Below are 21,801 nucleotides of genomic sequence, written 5' to 3' on the forward strand. Positions count from 1 at the left end.
CCCTTCACACCGCTCCTCACCCCCTTGGCTTGGAGATGGCATAAAGGGAATAATAATCGGTTTGCTAGCAAATGTGATTGTTTTAAAGTTTCTTCACCACGTTTCTGTCATAGAAGCCCTGATAAATCACCTCCAAGATGTGTACCAGCCTACAAAAGTGTCCATGTGGAATAGGTTTATGTTCCCTAAGTATGAAAGGATTTTCAAACAAGGAGGACCATTGATGGTGAAGGCTGCATTATAGAGATGTAAGTCTTAAAGGAAATCCAGCATCAAAATCCATCATGATAAACCAGGGACACGTACTCATAGACCCAGGCACCGTGACTGTGGTAATCTTCTTATATTTGTTATCCATTGCCTCCTTCCTTCTAAAATCAACTTTAAACATTATGCTAATGAGCCTGAAGAGCCCCTCAATGCTGCAGATTACATCAGGCAAAAGGAAAGGGAAAATGCTGAGGGATCAGAGGAGAATGAGGGAGACAGTCTAACAGCCCGTGAAGCTTCACCACGGAGGGACCTTCAGGCTCTACTAATAAACGTCCCTGGATTATCATGCTGGATTTTGCTGGTAGTTTTCCTTTAAGTAATACACAGACCTGATCACCCATATTATGTACAAGAAAACATATGGGGGTACATTTATAAGAACATTGCAAACAGCACCATATGTAGTTTGCCTGTGCAGAGGGCGCCAGATTCAAGATTTCTGGCACCTGGGATACCATGTCCCTGTCATTAAGCTAACACAATTAGGACTTTGTCTGAATGACTTGTCCATTGTTAATGCTTTTAACAAAGCTTAACTGACTGGTACCTTGCTCCCCGATGTATTACCACCTCATCCATATGGAAAGAGAATTTCCATGTTGTGTAGGGTACATTTGTAGCCTGTATAACTTGCCCTATGTAAGCACAAAGGAGAGCGGATCTGTCACTTTGCTAAAGGGTTTGTACCAAGTTTATAAGTGTTCGGGACCTTCGGAGGGCACGGAAGTCGTTCTCACTAATGGGCGGAGCAGCAGGATGAGCATGCGGCCTGCCGCACCATTTATTGACTATCCGAGTGTTGTAGATAACTGAGCACAGAACTCCGCTATCTCCGGCACTCCCATAGTATAGACTTCTCCACCCATAGGTAAGAATGGGAATCCCTGTTCTCTGGATTGCAGGGATCCCATCTCATTGATCACCTTGTTATAATTTAAAAACTTAGGACAAACCCTTTAAATGTCATCACTACCTAAAGATATGTCCACTTTAACAAAGGGGTTGTCACGGATTCCCCAATTTTTACAAACAGAATGGTGAGTTATAAAAATAATAATAATGAAAACTTTCTTCAATCTAGGATCAGTAACTTCTTTTTGTATAACGAGACTGCAGCACTTGACCGTGTGAAAACGGCCTTATATATGGATAGCATGCGGCCGTCCATTACAATAACCGTATTGCGCGCTCTACTGTACCATACCGTTTTTGAGAAAATATAGAGCATGTCCTATTTTCTTGTGTATTTCAGTTCCCTATGCCCCATAGAAGTCTATGGGAACTTATAAAATACGGATTGCATATGTGCTGAATACGGTTGTGCACCGGATGCTGCATATATATACGTGTAGTATCCAGAACCAGTGGGACACCAGAACCAGTGGGAGGGTCCGTGTTCCTATAGTTTCTTCTGACCATGTTATTACTCTGTAATGTCTTTTTGTCTGTATGTGTACCCTACAATTTGGGATTCGCTGCAGAATATTAAGATAATTATTATTATGTGTTGGGGACTTTGTTGGCAACAATTGGCTTCCAAGCTGTCTCAGACGGTGGCACCAAAGAGATTGGTGAGGAAGGTAAATTGTTTTCAATGTATGAACCATAGGTGACAATTAGAGATGAGCGAGCACTAAAATGCTCGGGTACTCGTTATTCGAGACGAACTTTTCCCGATGCTCGAGTGCTCGTTTCGAGTAACGAGCCCCATTGAAGTCAATGGGAGACTCGAGCATTTTTCAAGGGGACCAAGGCTCTGCACAGGGAAGCTTGGCCAAACACCTGGGAACCTCAGAAAAGGATGGAAACACCACGGAAATGGACAGGAAACAGCAGGGGCAGCATGCATGGATGCCTCTGAGGCTGCTTAATCGCACCATTATGCCAAAATTATGGGCAACAGCATGGCCATGACAGAGTGACCGAATGAGGCTAGATAGCATCTAAAACATCAAATAATTGACCCTGACACTATAGGGGACGGCATGCAGAGGCAGCGGCAGCGGCAGCAGCGGCAGGCTAGAGAGTGTCATGGCAACATACCCTAAATGGACTCAGGCTTCAAACCAATGGGTGGCAGAGAGGAACCAAAGGAGGTGAGCAAGAAGCGCTCAAATTATATCGGTACATGATAAAAGTTTGCCAGTATATTTTGTGGATTACACAGCAGGGTGGCGACAAAGTTAACATGGAAGCCATGAAAACAATCCAAAATTCTGCCTGACACAGCTCGTTTGATAAGGGGACCATGTATGGAGGCAGTGAACTAGTAGTAGATTAAAGGTGCTGCAGTTAAAACTATGTTAGTTGGATCTTGGCATGGAGCTGACGCTCCGCTGCCAGGCGAGCTTTCGCCAATCCAAGCCCCTGTCTCTAGGCTACTCCCCAAACAGCACTTCTAAGAACCTTTTGTATAAGATCAAGTGTAGTAGCGTTCTTATAAGTTTGGGATATGGCGGGTGAGGGGAATGTAAACATCTGTGCAAGAAGCGCTGAAATAATATCCGTAAATGAAAAAAGTTTTCCAGTATATTTTGTGGCTTACACAGCACGGTGGCGACAAAGTTAACAAGTTTGATGTGGAATGCCCTGTAATAGCTCTTGGGCGGTGTGCCTTTTATCACCTAGGCTCAGAAGTTTGAGCACCGCCTGCTGTCGCTTAGCGACGGCACTGCTGCTGTGCCTAGAGCTACCGACTGATGGCGCCATGCCCACGGATGGTAATTCGGAGGAGGAGGAGGTGGAGGAGGGGTGGGAGGAGGAGGAGGCATAGTAGGCCTGAAACACCTGGACCGAGGTAGGCCCCGCAATCCTCGGCGTCGGCAGTATATGACCAGCCGCAGGGTCAGACTCGGTCCCAGCCTCCACCAAGTTAACCCAATGTGCCGTCAGCGATATATAGTGGCCCTGCCCGGCAGCACTCGTCCACGTGTCCGTGGTCAGGTGGACCTTGTCAGAAACGGCGTTGGTCAGGGCACGGATTATGTTGTCTGACACGTGCTGGTGCAGGGCTGGGACGGCACATCGGGAAAAGTAGTGGCGGCTGGGTACCGAATACCGAGGGGCGGCCGCCGCCATGAGGCTGCGAAAGGCCTCGGTCTCTACTAGCCTATAGGGCAGCATCTCCAGGCTTAGCAATCTGGAGATGTGCACATTAAGGGCTTGGGCGTGCGGGTGGGTTGCACTATATTTGCGTTTCCGCTCCAGCGTCTGGGGTATGGAGAGCTGAACGCTGGTGGATGCTGTGGAGGATCGTGGAGGCGACGATGGGGTTTTTGTGGCAGGGTCCTGGGCAGGGGGCTGACTATCAGCTGACACAGGGGAAGGAGCAGTGGTGTGCACGGCCGGAGGTGAACGCGCTTGTTGCCACTGAGTGGGGTGTTTAGCATTCATATGCCTGCGCATACTGGTGGTAGTTAAGCTATTAGTGGTGGAACCCCTGCTGATCCTGGTTTGGCAAATGTGGCACACCACAGTCCGTCGGTCATCCGGTGTTTCCTTAAAGAACCTCCAGACTTCTGAAAATCTAGCCCTCGCCGCAGGAGCCCTCGCCACGGGAGCTTCACTAGTTGACACATTTGGCGCTGATGCACCAGCTCTGGCCCTGCCTCTCCGTCTGGCCCCACCACTGCCTCTTCCAACCTGTTCTGGTCGAGGACTCTCCTCCGTCTCAGAAGCACTGTGTTCACCCGGCCTCTCAACCCAGCTTGGGTCTGTCACCTCATCATCCTCCGATCCCTCAGTCTGCTCCCCCCTCGGACTTCCTGCCCTGACAACAACTTCCCCAGTGTCTGACAACCGTGTCTCCTCATCGTCGGACACCTCTTTACACACTTCTTCCAGTACGTCAACAAGGTCATCATCACCCACAGACTGCGACTGGTGGAAAACCTGGGCATCGGAAAATTGCTCATCAGCAACCGGACAAGTGGTTTGTGACTGTGGGAAGGGTCCAGAAAACAGTTCCTCAGAGTATGCCGGTTCAAATGGCAAATTTTGCTGGGAGGGGGCAGACTGGGGGGGAGGAGGCTGAGGTGCAGGAGCTGGAGGAGTGCCGATTTCGGTGACATGGGTGGACTGCGTGGAAGACTGACTGGTGGACAAATTGCTCGAAGCATTGTCGGCAATCCACGACATCACCTGTTCGCACTGTTCTGGCCTCAACAGTGCTCTACCACGAGTCCCAGTAACTTCAGACATGAACCTAGGGAGTGTAGCTCTGCGGCGTTCCCCTGCTCCCTCATAAGCAGGTGGTGTCTCACCCCGCCCAGGACCACGGCCTCTGACCCCTGCAGTAGTTGGACGCCCACGTCCCCGCCCTCGTCCTCTACCCCTAGGTTAAACATTTTGAAAATGAGAGTTATAACTTTAATTTTTTTTTTAACTTTTTTTTGTGTTTTTTTTTTTTTGTGTGTTTTTTAGTTTTTAAAACCAAACAATGCTATCCTATTGCTATGGCTATTTTCTAGCCAAGTATTAAAGCACACTACTATGCCAGATGAGATGACGCTGAGTTATGAAAAAAATAAACGTAAAATAAAAAAGGAAATGGCAGACTGTGCCTAATTGAAATCCAACCCCGGGCCCTAATAAATTTTCCCACTTCGGTCTTTGCGATGGATATGTGCGTCACTAAGCGCAAAACACAGTGGTCGCAAGTCTCACTCCAAATTGCTCACAATTTGCTAGTAGATGCACTGCAGCAACTACAGCCACCAGCAGATCAACCAGAAATCAAATATATATAACGCTACTGTAGGCGTAAGTAAGCCGTTTGGATTCTCCTATGGCTATTTTCTAGCCAAGTATTAAAGCACACTACTATGCCAGATGAGATGACGCTGAGTTATGAAAAAAATAAACGTAAAATAAAAAAGGAAATGGCAGACTGTGCCTAATTGAAATCCAACCCCGGGCCCTAATAAATTTTCCCACTTCCGTCTTTGCGATGGATATGTGCGTCACTAAGCGCAAAACACAGTGGTCGCAAGTCTCACTCCAAATAGCTCACAATTTGCTAGTAGATGCACTGCAGCAACTACAGCCACCAGCAGATCAACCAGAAATCAAATATATATAACGCTACTGTAGGCGTAAGTAAGCCGTTTGGATTCTCCTATGGCTATTTTCTAGCCAAGTATTAAAGCACACTACTATGCCAGATGAGATGACACTGAGTTATGAAAAAAATAAACGTAAAATAAAAAGAAACTGGCAGACTGTGCCTAATTGAAATCAAACCCCTAATAAATTTTCCCACTTTGGTGTTTGAGGTGGATATGTGTGTCACTAAGAGCTAAACACAACGGTAGCAAGTCCCCCTGCTAATTCCTCACAATATGGTACTAGCTGCACTACTAGTGCCAGCAAGCCCAGCCACAAGCAAATAAAAAAAAAAATATAACGTTATTGTAGCCCTAAGAAGGGCTGTTGGGTTCTTTGAGAATCACTCCTGCCTAACAGTAAGCTAATAGAACACCCTAACGCTTTCCCTGACCAGCAGCAGCTCTCTCCCTAGCGGCATCCAGACAGAGAATGATCCGAGCAGCGCGGGCAGCGGCTAGTCTATCCCAGGGTCACCTGATCTGGCCAGCCAACCACTGCTATCGACGTGTAAGGGTACCACGTCATGCTGGGTGGAGTGCAGAGTCTCCTGGCTTGTGATTGGCTCTGTTTCTGGCCGCCAAAAAGCAAAACGGCGGGAGCTGCCATTTTCTCGAGCGGGCGAAATACTCGTCCGAGCAACAAGCAGTTACGAGTACGCTAATGCTCGATCGAGCATCAAGCTCGGACGAGTATGTTCGCTCATCTCTAGTGACAATATGTAGCAGGGCTGACTTTGTAGGTGACAATATGTAGCAGAGCTGACTTTGTCATTTTACTTCCTTGTGCTGCATAACCAACGCCACTACACTGTTTCCTATGTTTGAATCCATCATGGGAAAGGTTGAATTGTATTATGAAACTGTCCCTATATGCTAATGAGTGTGCTGGAAATACATCTATTATTAAATGAGATAATAATAATGTTAATCCTTGAGTTGCTAAGCCGTTACAGCCACCCTGTGAGTCAATTACTATGAGAAATATGTCAGTAGAAATCCAGTGACTCATTTCACGTGAACATCTAACATAGTTAAGAAATCCAAAAGGTTAAACTTCCCTGGAATTTTACATCAGGTGATTGCTTTTTCTGAGCAGATTCCTAGGATAATAAGACATATTTCTCTATGGGCTTTTCTGCCTTTCTACACAATAAATAAAACATAACATTACAGCAAAAAATAAAAGATAGGAATCTACAAAGGGTAGAGGATTTTTTTTTTTTAAAATATTTTTCCCGCTCCATTTAGTGCTGACTGTGAATTGGTCACACCCACTTGACCAGCTATTCATAAATTACTGTGGACTGACAAAGGAACGGCACAACTAAGAAAAGGTAATCCAGAATTGTTATAATACAATTATTTACCAAAATATATGCAACATCCCCCACCGGGGCATATCCTTTTCTTGGGGCCTGGAGACAGCCGGGGCCCGGAATACCAGAGTGGCTAGTGGTTGCAGACTAGGCACGCTGTGGTCACGGTGCTTGGTATCGTGACCGGAGGGATGTCCTACAGCCTGGCAGGTCTCCAGCAGGTGGTGTGTGCAAGAAAGATGGAGGGAGAGGCTGAATCTCCCTGGGGCAACCCCTTAATGTCTGTAATATATGTCACTGGGTAATGAATGGGGTGCCCTTGGTGTTACAGCCGTATCCAGGGAAAAGACGGAGGCAACGTTGTGCAAAATAACTCACGGTTCTTTATTAGAACAACTGCAGGAAACGGGACAAACAATCTTGCTTACAGATGCCGGATTGTTGGAGATTCCGGAGCTTTGTCCAGATATGGAAGCTGCAGCTTTGTCCTGGGTGTTCTGTGTGTAGCACTAAAGGTGTGTGTCACACGGTATCTCTGGTCACTGACAATCAGCAAGGTGTGCTCTCTACGGAGAGCTGGGGCCTAAGAGCTGCTCATGTGGTGAGAGCATGTGCTCAGACGCAAGGCTCAGGCATAAGAGACCTTCCCCCTTCCTGTCAAGGGGTTTTGTTATTCCCTGGTCAGGTGGTGGCTCGCTCTCCAATCACACTCCATTTCACTTGAAGGAATATAATTGGATGATAACTTTAACATAGTTAACCCTTGCCTGCACAGGCAGGATCTACCGCTGTTAACCCCTGATGAGCAAGTCTAGAACCTTCCTGAAGGGTTCGCAACTCCCTCTGTCAGCTCCTTACCTGGAAAGGGCACTGTTCGCAACTACCGCTCTGACCATGTATTGGCAGGGGTGTTGCATATACAAGTCGAAGAGATGACAAGTCCTATATAAAGGGGTAGTCCAGCCACTCACATGAAAAAAAATGTTTTCCTCTTTCCACAGGATAGGGGATAACTTGCTGTTAAGTGGGGGTCCCAATGGAGGGATCCTTACGGATCCATAGAATGGAAGTCCGTTGTACCCCAAATTAAAAGAGCAGCCGGTCGCACCTGCTCCTTGCTGCTTTATTCAGTTCTTTGGTATTGGATAGTAGCACACATGTCTAACCTGCCGCTCCATTCGTTTGGGGTAGAACTGGGATAAAACAGACCCATATTCTTGTGATCCTTGGATGTTACACTACTGGAACCCCCTTGATATACAGGTTATCCCTTATTCTGTGGATAGGGATAACGTGTTGTGACTGGACAACCCCTGAAAGGAAACAAGTAATTATTCAATAGTGCACCTTTCACAACAGAAGGACTATTAGTGAAGGACTGCCTGACAGTGTGAAAGCATAAGTTCCCTTTATACAACCTAATGCAAGGGATAATGAGGATATCCAAAGTAAGAGACAATGGGGGAGATTTATCATACAATAAACATATGATGAAATCTTCGCCCCTCTGGCGCTAATAGTACATAGGCTTAGGACTCCTGAAATATCTGGCAGGGCATCTGCAAAGTGTATATTTCTACACCAGATTCTCCTTTCATAGGAAAACAAACCTAAGATTCTAGGTGCCAGGGATCCAATGTTAAGGCTCCTAGAATAGAGGAAATATCTCATATATCCCTGGCAACAGAAGTTCCACCCTGTATGGACATATGACAAATCTCCCTCATCCACAAGGCTCTGCAGAGTGCTGCACCTCCATATCTGAGTCTATCACATGCTATATCATGCTCTTCAATCTGCCACAGATCTAAGATTATTCTTTTCTTTAATTTGAACTTCCCACTCAGATCTCCAGGACTTCAGGGCTTATACAATGCTAAAGCATTCCTTCTACAGTAATATCTCTGTAATACAGCCCCAAGAGAAGGCAGTGGAGTGTGTATAGCTCCATAGTGACTTCATGTGTTTCCATTCCATAGCCCCTTTATGATTAAATGTTAATGCTTAGCAAAAATAATGTTTAATAATTATTGGAACGGATCACTCACCCATTGACTTCGATGACTTCTGCCCGGGGAGCAAATGTTACCGTGGACATCTTGTCAATGAATGCTGGAGCTACAAGGAAAAAGAAAAGAGTAACTAAACATGTGATACACTGTTATGTATTCAGTGTCATATGGGTGCACCATGCAAAAGCAGAGAATTCTTGGGTTTTATCAAGAATTTGAACCCATCCCTGAAAAATACACTGTAAAAAAACAAATGAAGAATACAGGGCTATTCTCAGTGTAGTTGCTTGCATTTATCTAGTCCGCTTCATTTCCCATTCTGCGGAGAACAGTTGCTCTGTGGTGCTGCTGGTTGTTGGACCCCCCCCCCCCCCAATTGAGGACCTATTCTATGGATTTTTTAATCTAGATTTTTAGTTCACAAAACCTGTTTAAAGGAAACCTACCATTTCAAATGGTCGGTGTAAGCTGTAAACACCGAGCACCAGCTCAGGGTGAGCTGGTGCCGGTGCTTAGTTTCGTTAGTGTTATAAACCGCGGTATCGCGGTTTTAACACTTTTTAAACTTTATAGCAGAAACTGCTTCGGCGCTGCGTGCGCACGATCGTGTGCGCGCCTACATAGGAAATGCCGCAGGCGTTGCGCGCGCATGGTCACGCGCAGCGCCGAAGCAGCTTCTGCTATAAAGTTTAAAAAGTGTTAACACTAACGAAACTAAGCTCGGTAGCTCGGTGTTTACAGCTCGGTGTTTACAGCTTACACCGACCATTTGAAATGGTTTCCTTTAAGGCTATATTCACACTAACGTGTGACCACAACGGCGCACAGGAGAGGAGGAGGGTTGCTCACCCCCGCCCCTCTCCATAGAGATACATGGCGCACGGCACTGTAATAAGGGGGAAAGATAGGACATGTCCTATTTTTTCCCCGGGTACGGAGCGGTATGGTGCCGCACGTGTGCGGCAGCGTACCGCTCCATACTGCTCCGTGCACTTATTTCCGGCCTACAGGGGACATATATACAGCCACAATTTGTAGGCCACAGAATGTAGCCTTATATCCCCCAACAGAACTAATTGTCAGGGGGAACATATTAACCCTCTTACTCCTCCAGTTTATATAGCTATGTACTAATTAAAACCCATTTTTCACATGTATGTTCTGCATGTGTTTCTGACATGCATGATCGGCATTAAACACTGATTTTTTTGGAGGGGCGGTCCCATGCTTGAAAAGCACCTGTTAAGGTCTAAGGAGATGGATCGAAAACACACCAGTCTGCTTTCACACACATTTTATGTACGTTGTCTGTGCAGGACAAACCCAGATTGAGTTCTGATGAAATTCTGTAACGCTCATGTGAAAGTGGCCGAACTGTGGACCAGGCATCAAGGGTCCGTAAATCAAAATTTCTCACTTTAAGGCCTCATGCACATGAACGAATGAAAATGGCCCCGTATATACTGCTGTATTTACATGTAGCATACGGCCCCATTCATTACAATAGGCAATATTGCAGGGCGTGTGATAGGACCACACAATTTGCGTTTATATCAAGGCCCATAAAATTTATAGCACCCAGTTACAGTGTGTTGAGCAAGCAATGTCTTACCGCACTGCAACCGAGCTGGGCAGCTGCCCCTAGGGTTCTTTCATGCCCCCATTTTGATGAGTTTTTACTGTGTTTACCAAGCACATGCAATGTGTGTAAAAAGAAATCATGTGGGTACAGAAATCATTCAGACCCCTTTAAATTTTCACTCTTTGATTCATTGCAGCAATTGGTAAGATCAAAAAAGTTTTATTTGCTCATTAATGTACACTCTGCACCTGGATTTAGGATCTTCTGCCATTCTTGCTTGCAGATCCTCTCCAGGCAGGTTGGATGGTGAACGTTGGCGGAAGCCATTTTAAGTCTCTCCAGAGATGCTCCATTGGGTTTAGATCTGGGCTCTGGCCAGTCAGGAATGGTCATAGAGATGTTCTGAAGCCTCTGCTTTGTTATTTTATCTGTGTGCTTAGGGTCATTATATTGTTGGAAGGTGAACCTTCGACCCAGTCTGAGGTCCAGAGCTCTAGAAGAGGTTTTCATCCAGGATATCTCTGTACTTGGCCACACTCATCTTTCCTTCAATTATAACCAGTTGTCCTGTTCCAGCCCCCATAGCATGATTCTGCCACCACCATGTGTCACTGTTGGGATTGTATTTGGCAGGTGATGAGTGGCGCCTGGTTTTCTCCACACATAACGCTTAGAATTAACACCAAAAAGTTCAATTCTCATCTCATCAGACCAGAGAATCTTATTTCTCATAGTCCGGGAGGGACTTATGTGTTTTTTTGCACATTGTATGCAGCTTTCATATGTCTTGCACTGAGGAGAGGCCTTTGTCTGCACATTTTGCCATAAAGCCCCAAATGGTGGAGGGCTGCAGTGAGTTGACTCTTACCAAGACTATTCTCGATCTATTGCTTAGTTTAAGTGGACGGACAGGTCAAGGAAGAGTTGTGGTAATCCCAAACTTCTTTCATTTAAGCATTATGGAGGCACTGGGCTCTTAAGAACCTTGAGTTCTGCAGGAATTCTTTTGTAACCTTGGACAGATCTGTGCCTTACCACTATTCTGTCTCTGAACTCCTTGGGCAGTTCCTTAGACCTCATGATTTTCATGTACTCTGACATTTACTGTGAGCTGTGAGGTCTTATATAGGTGTATGCCTTTCCTAATCAAAACCAGTCAGTTTGATTAAACACAGCTGAACTCCAACAGAGGAGTAGAGCCATCTCAAGGAGGATCAGAAGGAAATGGACAAAAATGTGAGTTAAATTTGAGTGTCACAGCAAAGGGGCTAAATACTTATGACCATGTGATATTAATTTTGTTTCGTTTAATAAATTAGCAAAAATATTCACATTTCTGTTATTGTTCTTCAAGATGGGGTGCTGTGTGTACATTAATGAGCAAAAAAATTACTTTTTTTATCTTACCAATTGGCTGCAATGAAACAAATATTGAAGGGGTCTGAATACTTTCCGTACCCACTGTGAAATGTTTTTTTGATGTGTCCTCGTGGGCGCTTGTATGGGCGTTTTTTCACACATGAGATAAAATGCATGTCTGACAAAACCCATTGAATACAATGGGGCAGATTTACTTACCCGGTCCGTTCGCGATCCAGCGGCGCGTTCTCTGCGGTGGATTCGGGTCCGGCCGGGATTCATCAAGGTAATTCCTCTGCCGCCCACCAGGTGGCGCTGCTGCGCTGAAAAGCATTTGAACGTATTTGAATACACCGAGCTGGACCAAGTGAAGGTAAGCGTGTCCCAAGCGACACATTTTCGGTTTTTAAATGCGGCGGGTTTTCCGAATACGTCGGGTTTTTGTTCGGCCATGCCCCCCCCCCGATTTCCGTTGGCGCATGCCGGCGCCGATGCGCCACAACCCGATCGCGTGCGCCAAAATCCGGGGGCAATTCAGGGGAAATCGGCCCAAATCGGAAATATTTGGGTAACATGTCGGGAAAACGCAAATCGGGCCCTTAGTAAATGACCCCCAATGAATTTAAAGTCAAAAGCCAGTCCCACGCATTAGAAACATGTGTAGAAGTGTAAGTGGCTTAACATCAGACAGTCCTACATAGGAATGTGGCATCCAAGAGGTTACAGTTGCAAACTATTGGTCCAAGTCTCCTGCAATCTGGACAACTAAAATTATCAGCCCTTTGTCAAAAAATAAATCATAGCCCACAAAATGTATCCTTGGAATGATGCATTGGAAGTAGAGTAGGACTTCAGAAGAACCACCCACTGGACTCCTAAGCAAAGAAAGAACACTTTACAACTGATAGAATAAGTGTATCTGCCAGTGCTGGAGGCATCTAGGAAAAAATTTGGATTATGGAGTAGCTGCAAAGTGATCTTGCCGTGTTGATTCAGGTCTCTTATCATATAATCTGTGTTGCATAAAGCAACAATCATCTCTTTGCAGTTCTAGGTCACAAGTGACTTGTGCCTTACTTCCCCATACTTGTGTGTACATACAATGAACACCGCGTCCTGCGACAATAATAGTTACTCTAATAATACAACAACTCATAGTTAATGATGAATCTTGTGACGTTACTCTCAGCTTAATAGTATAATAATACCTGTAAGTTTAATAAAAACTTATTTGGGGGTTAAAATAAACTTATATTATTGTATTGCCAATAAAATCAAAGCAGTCTTCCTAAAATCACATAGTCAGACATTCACTGGAGGTCAAAATTAGAGAACGATGTATAATCACTTGATTTTTTCAGGAAATAATGTAATCACCATTGATCAACATTTGATGTTCAGCAATGACTGAAGCACAAAGAAGAATTATAATTTTTTAAGGAACTGCTTTACCCGTTTCGCTGTGTGACAGGGGGCATTGTCCTGCAAGAAAATTTCTGGCTGATTGAGCGGTGAATACAAGGAAGGAACCACGTGTTAGTTGAAGAAGGTTCTGATTGACACTTTCACTCTGCCATGTAGCTTTAGGAGAAGTCCAACGCATGCTGCAGAAAACATTCCCAAACCATGACACTTCCTCCATCACCTTTCACTATAATAATAATCTTTATTTATGTGAGAAAAGGAGCCTGGCGAGGACGCACTGGGTTGTGGAGTAGCCGCTTGTGGAGTGGCTACTCCATGCCCCAGTAGCTACAACCGATAATTTGCAAAATATAAGTTTTGCAAACCTCTGACGGTAGGTTTACTTTAAATGTTCTGACACTATATGATGAGACAAATCCTCAGACCGGTTCAGTGCTGAACTGGAGAGCAATTCCAGCTGTAGTGTTCAAACAATTACCCATGGAGATTCTCTGCATTATCTTACATTTGTCTTTAGGGGACAATCAGCCTTCTTGGGGGAGTTGAATGAGTATGTGATCATGTAAAGATCCAATATTCTAGATATCACAGATTTGGAACAACCAACTTCTCATGCTATAGCTGATAGGGTTACCCATTTGGCCTTCATCTGGACACCCTGCTGCCATAGGGTTTCAGTCACTTTGGAATGGCGCACCGTTTTTGCAAAACTGGAAAGTTAGGCTGCCAGTTAAATAGGGTTCTTCAGATAAATAAGGAAATTAGCAACATGTGCTTCAATAACACCAATAATTTGCAAATATCTGAAAGCGTTCACTCATTTACAATTAATGAAAATAAGCTTAACATATGGATATATCTACATAGGACTACACAATGACCTTGACATTTAAGAAATTGTTCTCTAATTTTGATCTCTCGTGTAGGAGGCAGGGACACCATAGAAGCAAAGGCCGCTGGTTAGCTGCATCAGAAGCGCTTTCACATGCTGTAAATTTAAGGACCCTTAAATTTATGGTCCCTACAGTTGAGATAAGTTGTAGGCCTCGCCGATTTGCGCCACATCTAACAGGGGTTTTTGGTGTACGCGATCAGATTTTGGCGCAATCACGCCGACTTTCATGTGAGATAAATCGGGGCGTGGCCGTCGGACAACCTGACTTATTCGGACTAAACGCCAGATTTAAAATTCAAATTGTGTCGCAAAAAAATGCACTTACATACACCGGGAAGAAGATGGTGAACTCCGGCGCACCTGCAGGGAAGGGACACATGCAGGATATCATCGTCGGACAGTCCAGATCAGGGATCGCGACAGGACCGGGTAAGTAAATGTGCCCCTATATATGTGATACATGTGCATCTTCCTATGTGAAGGGGATCAGCAGAATGTTTTTTTTTTCAGACTGTACTCACTTATGGGCAAGCGGCTGTGGTTTTGTGGGGACACCCCAACATCCCTAGTCCCTATGAATATGGACATAAAAAAGTAGGTAATGAGCAGTAGCGTTGTCTGGTATCAATAGCTGTAAATTGGCACAGTCTGGTATCTGTGTCCTGTAATCTAATGATCGGATGTAATTGACTTAACAACTCTGTACACACACACTAGCAAACAGACAGACAATGAACTTTATGGTTGCTCTGTGTTAATCTATTTGAGTTCAGTGTAGAGTTACAGGGATCCTGAGCTAATACTTGTGGCCACATGCATATCAATATATGTTATGGCACACAACCTATAGGTGTGACGCTACAGCTATAATTCTCTTATCTTGAATGACCCATCAAAGGACTATGTTTGTCTAGTCCATTTATGTCCTAAGAGATATATGGCTCCAGAGGAGTCCAACAACTATGGTTATAGCAGAACTCGCATTGGGGTCTCTGGTTGTACATGATGGACCTGATATTTTTATTCAACCTTCTCTACTATGATACTGTGTTCAGTGGAGAAGAGCAGCCACCAACTCATCGTCCATGTTGCCTAAAATACTAAATCATTAAGGTTCCCCTATATAGAGTCCATCAACAATCAGTATCATTTGCCACATACTGTAGGTTCCAGTTATGCTACATTCATACACATGGGGGCTGTTCATAATAAAAACCACAATGTACTAATGGTTCTTTTCTAAGATGTTTGCCAACAGCCTAGCAACCAGTTGTTGCACTTCTTTAAAGGAGAAGCAGCAGATTATGTATCCCACAGGAGCCCCTTCAGGGATGTATCTAGAAAAACCCCTTTATATGACATCTACCACCAGCATAAAGGATTGTAAACCAAGCACACCGACATACTGGTGCGTGCCCCCTCTGGCACAATCTGTTCTTATTTTAGCTTCTTGTGCCCTGGTTTGTATGCAAATAAGCCTGGGGGGCTCTGGGCTCAATTAACAGCTATGAAGCATGGAGCCCATCAGGCTAATTTGCATAATGTTTTTGTAACATAAACAAGGGCATTAGAAGCTAATAGAAGAGCAGATCCTGCCAGAGGGAGCACGCCCCAGTATGTCAGTGTGCATGGTTTACAAGCCTTCATCCTGGTGGAAGATTTTCCTTAATTTTGTAAGAGTACCATAATAGAGCTGCAGACTTCCTTCCTCTGGTGGCAACTACAGTTGTTCCAATTTTATGAAACTTTATCTCTCATCTAAAAAATCTGACACAATAAAAAGTGACTGCAAATTGTCTAAGGTGTCACCAAACAGTTATGTGACATTGTGCACGTGATATTTATGTGTGTTTTGTATGAAGTCTGTTGTGTGTGTATATAGTAAATGTCTGTGCAAACACAATCAGACATAACTGTGTGAAATGGCCCTTTATGTGTGTGCAGTGACAGCCGGACCCACAGAGTACTAGAGGATCCTATGGTGGGCCTAGGCTCTAACCCAATACTGGAGGCCAGACGTAGAGCAGAAGACAATGGAATTTGGAGGAGCTTCGGGTCTATCTCCTACATGTTAGTGGAGGCTGAGCACAAGCCTGACATTGTCATTGACATATGAATGTTATGTGTCTGTAAAATAGTGATGGGTCATTCGTGAACGAGCCGGTACAAAGAGCCAGCTCTTGTTTATGAACGACCTGAGCCACCTCCAATCATTGAGCCAATGGCTCTCTAAACCCTGCCCCTAACCGGCTCACCACACCCCCTTTAACTGGATAAAATCGTGCTAAAAGTGGTGTGGTTTTCCGGTGACTGACTGTATATATACTTATATATTTAATAGGGAGCTGTTTAAGATTCAGAAGAGCTGGCTCTTCTTAGGGAGCGGAGCCTAATGACCCAGCTCACTAAGAAGAGACGGAATTCCCATCACTACTGTATAAGCTAATGGTCACCTCAATCTAATGTATTGCTTATTCTTCTGTTCTCTTCATACAGGGACCAGACAACCTATAAGCACCCAGTGTACCCCCTAAAGTTATCCCCCTATATAATGTGTGTGTAATGTGTATAATGTGTTGTGTTGCGTGTGTTTCGTATTTACTCCAACTTACAATGTTGTCATTTGCAAGTCCTATATTACAAATTACAAATCTGTAAAGATCAAACCTGAGATATGACTGAATATTTGCATAAAGAGTGTTTACGCGCAGTGATTGCTCAATGGGATTAAGATATTAATAACCCTGTGACATTGAGAGACCAGTCCTTCCTACTATGAAAAAGACACAGTCACCATTATTCATCTCCTCACATCATTTGTGATAGTTACATATATAGCGATGGGACTGCATTTACAAAATGAGTGGATTTGGATAAAATGGCGCAGTATATGTCCATTACATGTTCTTCTTGGTTTGGCATTCGAAAGTGCATCAAAAACCGTTAGGATGGTGACACATGTGGTGTTTTTGGTGCCTTTTTTTCATTGCGTTTTTGCATCATTGTACAACGCATGAGTTTTGCATATTGGCTTTTTTAATGAGTTTTTGGATAAAGTGGCACATTTATCGTGGCACATCGTGCACCATAAATCATGAATCTGGCGTTTCCCTGCATTGGCCTGACTGGCACCAACTTTTTTGTGGTGCACCTTTAACATATGGCGTGCAACACAATTTGCATGTTAAATACAGTGCTTGGTCCAACTGAGCACCTGAATGCCCCCTAATTTGTGTTGCATGGTACCTAGCACAGCTGCAACACAAAAGGGTCAAGTGCAACACAATAGCGGTGCAGACACTTCGTAAATACCTGTGCAAGCCGGTGAAAGTCCAACAGAAATGCGTTGCAAAGCCCTTAGTAAATGTGCCTCAAAGTGTCTTAACTTTGCGTTTTCTCCCTTGCTTTTTTGGGATGCGTTTTCATTGCGTTTTTCAAAGCAGTTGCGTTTTTGAAATCGCATGAGTTTGTGGTCTGCGTTTTGAAACATGCGCAAACAGCAGGGAGAAGATCACTGCATTTTTATAAATTCCAAGAGACACAGCTGCGTGTAATTACGGGGGTAACGTGTAAGAAATTATTAACTATCTTTATATGTGTCCTAGGAAAAGGGAATTACTTTTTTAATTCTTTTAGATTGTTTTTTTTTTCAAATAACTTTATGTCAATAACTTAATTTTATAGAAATTATTCTACTGAGCATTTACATGTATGTACTGTATATATGTTCATTGGGGTTCATATGTGAAATAAGTGCATATGGATGATGTACTGAGAGTGTATTGACCCTATAAGTGTATGAGATTGTATATGCTGCAGAATATGTTGGCGCTATATATATATCAAAGGAATTATTATTATTTGGGATATACAGGCAGTCCCCTACTTAAGGACACCCGACTTACAGACAACCCATAGTTACAGACAGACCCCTCTGACCTCTGGTGAAGCTCTCTGGATGCTTTACTATAGTCCCAGGGTGCAATAATCAGCTGTAAGGTGTCTGTAATGAAGCTTTATGGATAATCTTTGGTCCCATTACAGCAAAAAATGTTTAAACTCCAATTGTCACTGGGGCCAAAATTTTTTTTGTCTGGATCTACAATTATAAAATATACAATTTCGACTTACATACAAATTCAACTTAAGAACAAACCTCCGGACCCTATCTTGTACGTAACCCGGGGACTGCCTGTACATTGTATATGTATAATATGTGTACAACGTAAAGTTTTTTTTAATAAGTGCATTGGATTCTGTATATACATGAAGTAAGTGTACATGTATGTCAGATTCTGTATGTGACTGAAGTAAATTCTGGGAATGTTTATACATTAGGTGTGCATTGCATTCTGTATGTGAAATATGTATATGTACAAACTCAGGATATTGTATTTGTGTATGTCTATCGTATACATAATGTCATGATGTTCTGAATTCTATACTGTATGTGACAAGATTTAATATAAGTAATATGTAGTATGTTAACTTTTACAAACAAGTGACTAGTCTCTTCTTCAGATATCACATAGTGTACATTTCTGTGCTGACCACTGTCTACAATGTACATGAAGATCCTGGATAACATCTGCCTCATCTCTCTAACTTTCCAGCATAGCAGAGAATCCTTCCCAGAGCCATCTGCAATTGTTATCATATGGACATGAAGTTGTGCATCCAGTTCCCGGCCCCTTGCGTAGAGGCCATTCTGTGAGGGCTAATGGTTGTAATTGTATCTTTCTGTAGAATGAGTGTAATGTAGTCTTACCTCAGCCACCGGCTCCTCGTTGCTGTTACACAGCTCATCTATAAAGTGACAATGTGGTAATGCCAAACCCAGATGTCTCCAGATCCATGTCACCTCCTCACATTTCTTGAATGAACTTGATTTAGGAGGAAGGACTTAGGGACTGGGAAGGGGAGGGAGAATGTGTAGGAGAAACCAAAACATTAGTACAAGTCTCCGCTCACCTCTATGCGCCTCTTCTGCAGCTTCTCCTTTTTACTTGTTTTCCATCACAGTGACTTTGGTTCTGTTGTTCTGTGTCTTCCTCGCTTTCCTGCTGTCTCCCTCTTCCTCTGCCCTCCTCCTGCGAGTGCAGAGCCAGCACTTTCCACTTCCTCTGCTGACTTCTGCTGACTCTTGTCTTGTGTTATTTTCTGACCCTCCTTATCCCAGATTTTTTTTGTTACTATGTAACATCAATGTAGTGACTAAGCACATTATCCATTATAAAGTGAACTTTAACCCTTTTGGTGCGGTCATATATTTAAAACCTGGAAGTTTTAGTCATGAGATTATTAGGAAGATTTTTTCCCCGGAATAATACTTGGAAAACATGTAACTCTGCTGGAATCAGCACTTCCCAGTATATCCGGCTAGGACTATTCTGCTTGTCACTAGCCGTATGACTAAAAAAAAAAAAAATCTTTTACGCTACGTAAAAATGCCTCTCCTGTCCCTATTCCCTCTGGTATGACAATGTCATTGAATTCGTTTCTATATCCTTCTCTTTCATTTGATTACAAGAATCACTAAAGGAGACAAATTTAGTATCATAGTATCATAGTTTATACGGTTGAAAAAAAGACACTTGTCCATCAAATTCAACCAAGGAAGGGAAGGGATTAAATGAGGAAGGGATTTAGGGGAAACAATTCTATATAACATAACCATCAATGTTATTTAGGTGTAAAAAGACCCTTCTTGAAGCTCTCTGCTGTCCCTACTGTGACCAGCGCTTGAGGCAGGCTATTCCACAGATAGACAGTTCTCATAGTAAAAAACCTTGTTGGCTCTTGTGATTAAACCTTGTTTTCTCTGGAGGGAGACAGTGGCCCCTTGTTTTTTGATTTGATTTAATCTGGAACAACTTTCCACCATATTTTTCTATTCATATATTTATATAAATTACCTTATATTCCGGCGTATAAGACGACCTGGTGTATAAGAAGACCCCCCTACTTTCCTGTTTAAAATATAAAGTTTAAGATATATTCGCCGTATAAGACTACCCCTTTTCCAACGCATACAAAACACCGGTAAAAATTTTTAAAAAAAAACAGATTTGAATTTAACATGGTTCTTTTTTTAATTTAAATTCTTATGACATGCAGGTATATAGCAGGAAAACTGTCGCTCATAAACATAAGGCATACAACAACAACATTACCATCGTCCATTTTACTGTAAATGTTACCATACTGTACCTTAAATTTTTATTTTATTAAATATTCCATGCCATGTACTCAAAAGCAGGAAAAAAATTCCAAATGCAATGAAAATGGTGAAAAAACGCATTTGCGCCATTTTCTTGTAGGCTTGGATATTACGTCTTTCACTGAGCGCCCCAAATGACATGTCTACTTTATTCTTTGGGTCGGTACGATTAAGGGGATACCAAATTTGTATAGGTTTTATAATGTTTTCATACATTTACAAAAATGAAAACCTCCTGTACAAAAATTATTTTTTTGATTTTGCCAACTTCTGGCGCTAATAACTTTTTTATACTTTGGTGTACGGAGCTGTGGGTGATGTCATTTTTTGCGAAATTTGATAATATTTTCAATGATATCATTTTTAGGACTGTACGACCTTTTGATCACTTTTTATAGATTTTTTTATATTTTTCAAAATGGCAAAAAAGTGCCATTTTCGACTTTGGGCGCTATTTTCCATTACGGGGTTAAACACATTGAAAAACCGTTATCATATTTTGATAGATCGGGCATTTTCGGACGCGTCGATACCTGATGTGTTTATGATTTTTACTGTTTATTTATATTTATGTCAATTCTAGGGAAAGGGGGGTGATTTGAAATTTTAGGTTTTTTTATTATAATTTTTTTTTTAATTTTTTTTATTTTTATTTATACTATTTTTAAGACTCCCTAGGGTACTTTAACCCTAGGTTGTCTGATTGATCCTACCATATACTGCCATACTACAGTATGGCAGTATATGGGGATTTTCCTCCTCATTCATTACAATGTGCTATCAGCACATTGTAATGAAGGGGTTAAAACGAAATAGCCTCGGGTCTTCGGAAGACCCGAGGCTACCATGGAGACGGATCGCCGCCCCCGATGACGTCACGGGGAGCGGCGATCCCAGGTAAGATGGCGGCGCCCAAGCGCCGCTATCTTTTTGAGGCTACTGGCAGCTTTGCCGGCAGCCCACGCTGTGAAAACATGCTAGCACCGATCGCGGGTGTTACCGGTAAGCCTTTGCTGCAATATGCAGCAAAGACTTACCGGCTATGGAGAGGGCTCAGCCCGTGAGCCCTCTCCATGCAGCACGGCGGGCGGTCGGGATTACCGGCGTATAAGACGACCCCAGAGAAGACACAAGATTTTTCTGTCTTCAAAAGTCGTCTTATATGCCGGAATATATGGTAATCATGTCCCCTCATAGTCGTCTCTTTTCCAGATTAAATAAATCAAGTTGTTTTAATCTTTCCTCATAACTAAGACCCTCCATACCCCTTATCATTTTTGTGGCTCTACTTTGAACCCTCTCCAGCTCCAGGGCTTCCTTTTTATGGACCGGTGCCCAGAACTGGACAGCATATTCCAGGTGAGGCCGAACCAATGCCTTGTACATCCCTATCCCAAGAGTCCAAACCACTTTTGAAATAAGAAAAGTCCCACATTCTAGATTGAGTGTGTCCTACTTTTTTCTAATGAATTGGTCAGAAAATATGAATTACTAGAAGCTAAAAAATGATATATGGCATACTGGAATATGTAAAGTAGTCAAATACACAGTGTTGGATTAGGCCAAGAACACACATGGTGTAATCACTGCAAACTAGCCGCCAGTAGCTACCCC

General features: G+C 43.3%; 1 protein-coding gene across 3 annotated transcripts in view; it reads right to left on the minus strand.

The window, feature by feature from the left end:
• LOC140117597 (phosphatidylinositol 3,4,5-trisphosphate 3-phosphatase TPTE2-like) overlaps positions 1-19,086 on the minus strand; it is a 53,080-nt gene extending 33,994 nt beyond the window's left edge. For 2 of the 3 annotated variants that reach the window (XM_072134473.1, XM_072134471.1), the window contains exons 1-2: positions 18,736-18,879; positions 8,743-8,812 (exon numbers count right to left, since the gene is read on the minus strand). In XM_072134473.1, coding sequence (XP_071990574.1) covers positions 8,743-8,792 — 50 coding nt within the window. In that variant the 5' untranslated portion in view covers positions 8,793-8,812; positions 18,736-18,879. Of the gene's footprint in view, positions 1-8,742; positions 8,813-18,735; positions 18,880-18,938 lie in introns of those variants that run through there. The other variant, XM_072134472.1, reaches the window with a different exon arrangement.
• Positions 19,087-21,801: the final 2,715 nt, after the last annotated feature.

This window comes from Engystomops pustulosus, chromosome 2 (genome assembly GCF_040894005.1).
Source record: "Engystomops pustulosus chromosome 2, aEngPut4.maternal, whole genome shotgun sequence".
Lineage (NCBI taxonomy): Eukaryota > Metazoa > Chordata > Amphibia > Anura > Leptodactylidae > Engystomops > Engystomops pustulosus.